General features: G+C 48.5%; 1 protein-coding gene across 1 annotated transcript in view; it reads right to left on the reverse strand.

Moving 5' to 3' along the window:
• Positions 1-1922: 1922 nt before the first annotated feature.
• SYNE2 (spectrin repeat containing, nuclear envelope 2) overlaps positions 1923-6381 on the reverse strand; it is a 257316-nt gene continuing 252857 nt past the window's right edge. Inside the window, exons 112-116 of the mRNA XM_006756713.2 lie at positions 5671-5799; positions 4392-4583; positions 3567-3653; positions 3137-3186; positions 1923-2895 (exon numbers count right to left, since the gene is read on the reverse strand). Of these exons, the coding sequence (XP_006756776.1) occupies positions 2673-2895; positions 3137-3186; positions 3567-3653; positions 4392-4583; positions 5671-5799 (681 nt within the window). The 3' untranslated portion in view covers positions 1923-2672. The remainder of the gene's footprint in view (positions 2896-3136; positions 3187-3566; positions 3654-4391; positions 4584-5670; positions 5800-6381) is intronic.

The following is a 6381-nucleotide window of genomic DNA, read 5'->3' on the forward strand; positions in this document are numbered from 1 at the left end:
ACTCATGTAAAATGCTCACATCTTTTAGGCACTGCTGCTTCCCTGCGGAGTTCGGTTTCCTATAGTGTGAAACACATGCTTTTTATTCTTTGTAGCTCTCCAAGTTGCTAGAATTTGGGCTGTAGTGGCAGCTCTAAAGATATGCATTCTTTGCGATATGTGATCTTATAACCCTTTTTCTTGCTTTGGAGTCGAGGATCCTATTCATTTGTGGGCCAGTCACTGTTATGTGATGTGGGTTTCCTTGATGGGCCGAGGCTTGCGATGCTGGCCCAGAACAGCGCCCGTTACCTGCACGGCCTCTGCAGCTGCAGGTGTTCTCTGCGCGGTGTCCACCTGCTGCGGCTCTCGGTCCTGTCACTCTACTCAGTGGCCCTGTGTACCTGAGACTGTTGGCTGCCTATCATTTGTCACTTTTTTCAAATGAATGCTTTGTACCATTAGCAGGCTTTTAAATTTGGGCCTTTTTACAAATGTTTGCTGTTGTGTGAAAGAAGATTTTGAGATCTGCTTTCTGTTCCTCCAGGTACTGCCTTTTCTTTGCTGTGTCCCTTTACTGTCTATGGCATTGTTGCAGAAAGAAGTTTAATGTCACATAAGCTAAATAAAGTGTTTTTCATAATTTTTGTTTTAAAACTGTATTTGTTGGGAGTTGAGCATAAGGATTTTCAGGGACTAGGCTAAGTAGCGTTGCCATTCTATTCTGAATTCTATTCTATTTTAGGTTTGCAGAGCCTTTTAAGAATTTGATGAAAACCATGGATACTCTTCCTAGAAAAAGGTACATAAACACAAATGCTTGTGTACAACTTTAAGAGTTAAGAATCTCTGACTTATGCTGTTGAACGCTTTTTAAAAGGTAGCAATTTAATCGTTAGCCAGCTAATCTCACACTTGTGATTTATGACCACAGGTGCTGTGTACTCAAGTAAAATGCAGCCCACAAATATAAATATATAAATTTGGGTAGATTTTCTGTCATTATCTCATCTGAGTCACTTAGTATAAAACCCCACTTTAGGGATGGGGAAAAAAGAATCCATTCATGCTGAAGTTATTGTAATGAAACGTGCCTTTGTGGTGGGGAACACTAAACCTTAGGACAGTGTAAAGCAGATTAGGTTTAACTAACCTCTGGGGCTGCACTGAGTTTTGTGTAGAAACGCTCCCCTGGGGTGAGGTTATCCTGAGACTTGCTGTGCATAATTAGGCTTCAAAATGTGAACACCACTTCCTTTCCAACTTGGACGCGCCAGAGTCCCTCCTTAAGGGCAGAAAAGGTCTCAGAGTGGCCACCTCCTTTGGTCAGAGAGGTGAATTATTTTAAAGAATTAAAAGACTCTGAAGTTACTTGGTAAAAGGTACCTTTCCCTCCATATCTCTTCAACGATCCCTTTCTGTGAGCTGCTTGTGACCTGCTGCGTCCTGGGGGTGTCTGATCCACAGAAGTCGGAGCTTCCTGGGCTTCCCCAGAGGTTTGTTTTGGGAGGAGAGGGGGCACTGAGGTTGCTGCTGAGTCAGTGTCTCCCAAGGGGCAGGTTAGGAGTGGTTAACGAGGAACTGGTTCAGAAACTTCTAACCACCTCTTTTTTTTTTAAGTGAAAAATAGCAGTAGTGGGACTGGATGCAAAGCAGGTGGCTCTGCCTGTGTTTGCTAAACACTATTTGTTCGCTTTGGAGAGAGCTGGGAGTAGAAAAATCTGGGTGAAATTATCCTTCCCTGCAGCTCTACAGGGTCACACCCCGAGTAACTGCCTCATATAAAGGTGTAGGCCTCTAGATCTCATATTATTCTGTACAACGTCAAGTAAGTAGAATATAAAGCTTATCTCAGAACTAAATAGTTTAAAAATAATTTTTGTTCTCTGGAAGATTACACACACTATTTATCTGCTTTGCAACATAATCCAGCACAACAAATGTATGGCTATTTTTTGTTTTAATGAGAAACAGTGTACATACGACAAACAGCTTCAGGTATCTGTACCAACCCCCCGGTAGCCAAACAGTTAAAACCTGAAGCAGCACTTTGAATGTGAAAAGTCTTATAAAATTAACTTATAAAAACGCCCCTATCAAGTATGTATTTTGGCATTTACTGTACATTAGTCCAAAGCTAAAATCTGATTTTCTTAAAAAAATCAAAGTTTACATTCATACAGATTCAGCATTGTTAAAAAATATGCACAACACGTCCATGCAATATAATCTCTTTAAAAACTTAACGCAATACACAAGAGCAGACCTCAGTACTGAACAGAACATTTTGGTTTATAACCTGTAGCTCAGAATTGTTAGCTGACTGGAATAAAATTTAATTCTAAGCATTCAAAATACGATTGTTTTGTTCCATCAGCCAAGGGTGCACGTGAGTTTCCAAACCATTCCTAAGGCAGAATCCGCTTGCTTGTTTCTAGAATATATACTATGTGATGAACACCCATGTTCACCTGACCATATTAGCTACACTTTAATCATGTTTACGAATAAGTCAGAATTCACAAAGTGCTTGGCTCCTGAGGAAACTGTAGTTTCCAGAGATCCCCAAACCAGTCCTCTGGCTGTGCCCGGAGTGGGGTGTCCGCAGCAGGTCCCTGGGCGGTGCTGCCGCTCGTCACTCACAGGTGGGTCTGGGGCCGCGAGCTGGGCTCCCGAGGACACAGGCTGAGCCTCTATGTGGGGGGTGGCCCGTTGGTGTACCTCAGCATGGGGTAAAAGGACCTGGCGAAGTTGTTGGCCTGCGTGCAGCTGTAGTCCTCCTCGGAGGAGGGCAGCAGGCAGGCCAGGAGCAGCAGCAGCAGGAGCAGCAGCTGCAGGGGCAGTGCCGCCCGGAGCACCCGGGACAGGAAGGAGCGCTGCGGCCGCGAGCGGCCTGGGTCGGCCGGGCCCGGCACCCTGGCAACACAGAAGGTGGAGAGCTCAGCAGGAGGCCCAGAGGCAGAACCCACTCCCGATTCCCGACTGCCTGCTCATGTAAGTAAGACGCCCAGGACTGAGATTAAAATGGGACCAACGGCTGGGGTGCAGGTTTGGGACAGAAGCCTCGCCCTTTCCGGATGAAAGGAAACCGGGTTTTTACAAAGACCTCGATCGTGGCCTTGGTGAGCGGGTGGACAGGGGCACTCAGGGCTGTTACCTGCTGTCCGTCCTGTTCTTGCCTTTGGTAGTTCTCTCTGCTCCGGTCTCCTGGATGAAAACAATCCAGTTAGTGACCTGAGTATAATTCTTAGTTCTGTCGGTGAGGAAACATCCTTCCTTAGGTGGGCTTGCTGACAAGCTTTGGCAACTAGAGAACACGTTTGATACGAAGCTCTGTGCGGTAATAGCTGGGCTTGTCGATCTGTTGTTACTGGAGACGGGGAAGCCTCCAGTTGGAGGGCTCCCCTCTTTCCCAACCTGCTACTGTCCCAGAGGAACGTGAAGGAAGCCTTTCCCCACCGCGCCGCAGGCTGGAGCAGTCTATGGCACCATGCGCTCTCTCTGGGGGCCGCGCAGTCCCCCGTTCCTGTCCTCTCAGTGGCTTTGTTAACTAATCAGTGCGGTTCTCACAGCGGGAGGGCTCTCACCTTTGCCAGGGAAGCTGGTACGCACACTGCTGGAGGCTGGTCTCCAGCATCCACCTCATCCAGGCCGGGCAGAGACGGGTCTGGGATCTGCAACCCAAACCCCACGAGTCCCTTCAGCTCAGGGAAACAGGTTCTGAAGTCTCCACAGCACAAAAACGTGCTTCGTGCAGAGTCTTCCTCACACCACCTCCCCTCCCCCAGCTCAGATCTTCCCGCAAGAGGGGCTTTTTCAGACAAAAGGGAATGTATGTAAGCAAGGCCAACTTCCTGCATTAAAAACCCACCGCACATGTGGGGGGAGCCTGAGGTCAGCAGGAGCAAGAGGGACAGAGGAGCTGGCAGTGAGCTTGCGCCAGTGCTGCCGGGACCACGTGCCAGCGAGACCACGTGGTCCTGCTGCACAGGGGGACATGTGGACTCTGGAATGGAGGGGCCACGGTTTGAGTGTTCATTTGTTCTGAGTTGGAACACATTTTAAAGTCCAGAAAGCAGACAAATGAGAAAGTGGCCAGAGGAGAGTGAGCAGGACAGAGAAGAGGACTTGCAAGTGTGACACGTGGGAAAAGTGAAGGCTCGCGTCTTCAACGTGAAGGCAAGGCAGAAATGGTAGAAGCATTAGCCCAGCCCTGCTGAGAGGAAGGCACTCTTGTTACATCCCTCTTATGCTACGAACGATGAAACAGTTTAAAGGGTTTATGTAATGTTCTAAGGCCACATGGCTAGAGAGGGGTATGACTCCAGATGCCACTCCCACAGCGAGCTTGCGGCCTTCCTGCTTGCATCTGTTATGACATCTTTGTATTTGAAAGCCACCCGGGGACTCACCTGGCTTCCCTGCAAGGACATTAAGTCATGGGACACTTGCTCCAGTAACCGTCTGAGTTTCTTCTCAATGACGTGCACCTTCTCTTCGGCCTCAATGTAGTCTTCTCCGTGCCCCTTAACGAGAAGGCTGTCTGAAATCTCTTGTAGGGAGTTCACCTGAGGTTGACGTTCCATTAGCTCCTTTTCCAGTTGCTAAGGACAGACAAGTGCGAAACAGTGTTTATGCCAAGGGCAGCTAGTGTGGCAGGAGCAGGTGCTCACTCATCAGGGATGAGCGCTGGCTGGTGCTCCCCTCCAGAACCTTCCGCTCCTCCCGCCTGTGTCCGCAAGCCCAGCATCCCTTGGACAGCAAGCTGGCTACACCCTGCCCCTTTTTATTCCTTCTCATTCTGGAGACAACTGTGTTGCTGGGGGAGTCAGAGGAAGAAGTGAGGGGAGACAAGGCCCTTATCGACTAACGGCAGGAGGGCAAGGGAAAGTCTAACGAATTGAGAAAAGGCAACGTCAGCGCACTATTTAGAAATACGGAGGCAGCCGGCAAATCTGCTTGTATTGTTGAGGGTGGTTATGGGGCTCTCTCGCTGCCCAATGTGGTAGCCACTAGACAACATGTGGCTGTTTAAGTTTAAATTAAAATGAAAAGTTCATTCCAGTCCCACCAGCCACATTTCAGGGGCTCAGTAGCCGTCACACCGGGCAGAGAGCAGACAGAACATCCCGTCACAGGAAGTCCTGTGGGACACAGCGATCCTGCAGGGCGTGGCTTCACAGAGCTTTTAGCACAACGGTATTTTTTAAACAACGACCAGCATTGTGCTTAAATGTTAAATATTTAAAATTAAACCGCATGTAAGTATGCGGATAAAGATGTCCACTTGAGTGCAAATGAGGTCTCATGTTAACACGTTAGTGAGATAAATATATGGAAACACAAGTGACCTCCGAGAAGGAAGACTTTTCTATAGTGGATAAAGGAAGCTCACACAGGTGGACCACCTGCATCCAATTTCCCCCCAAATGAGCCATATTCACATGGAAGAAAAGTGCTTCAATGGCCTTAAGTGTCTCAGGATATTGCTAAACCCCCTTGTCCTCAATTCCTGAGCCTTGAAGACTCCCTGCTCTGGGCCCTCCTCTTCATCCCTGCAGGTCATCCTGCTTCAGAACACAGAGGGATGCGCAGACACCCACTGGCCCTGCTGTTCCCAGAAACTAGGTGAGGCTACCTAAGGAGGACTTCTGACAGGCCAGGGGGTGCAGAGCCGCCCAGGAGACTTACCAGGAGTTCCTCCCGGCACCCCAGGAGAGCCTGGGGGTCTGCCTTTGGGTCAGTGACATGAGCCTGCTGCCTTCGGCTCTCGGCACTCGCCAACCACAGGAGCAGATTCTGACTCAACTGGTGGAAGTCCTTAAAAAACAACACACATCACAGCGTTGGCCATTCATAAAACGAACTCTAGTCCATGAGAGTCATCTGCTCTTCGTGTCCTATCCAGTGGATAAAAGGCCCCAAAACAAGGGGGAAGGAGAGAACACTGGGCACAGTGCCAGGAGGCAGGATGAAATCTGCCAAGTGAAAGGGGCTGACGCAAGGCGGGGATTCAGAATGCCCCACCTGCTACGACAGGAAGACCACACAAATGTGCTGGGTTGAGTGGCCAAAGTACATGTAGTTACACAGAAATGCTATTCCTTGGAATGGTTACCCCTGATGTATAATAACCCAAGGACAGGGCTGCATGTGGGCTTATTGGTGGCTTGTGCTCCTTATGGTGGGGTTAGAGGTAACCTGGGCTGAGCATTTAATATGTGTCGGGTGCTGGGCTAAGATTACAAGCATACTGTCCTAAACTGAATCCTGTGATGGAGGCACTAAAATTATTCCCATCTATCTATATATCCTATCTAATAAAAGAGAAACATGGTAATTGGCATATGACCTTTACCCTTCCCATTGGCTAATCAGCGAGATATGCAAATTAACTGCCAG

Source organism: Myotis davidii, unplaced genomic scaffold (genome assembly GCF_000327345.1).
Source record: "Myotis davidii unplaced genomic scaffold, ASM32734v1 scaffold474, whole genome shotgun sequence".
Classification (NCBI taxonomy): domain Eukaryota; kingdom Metazoa; phylum Chordata; class Mammalia; order Chiroptera; family Vespertilionidae; genus Myotis; species Myotis davidii.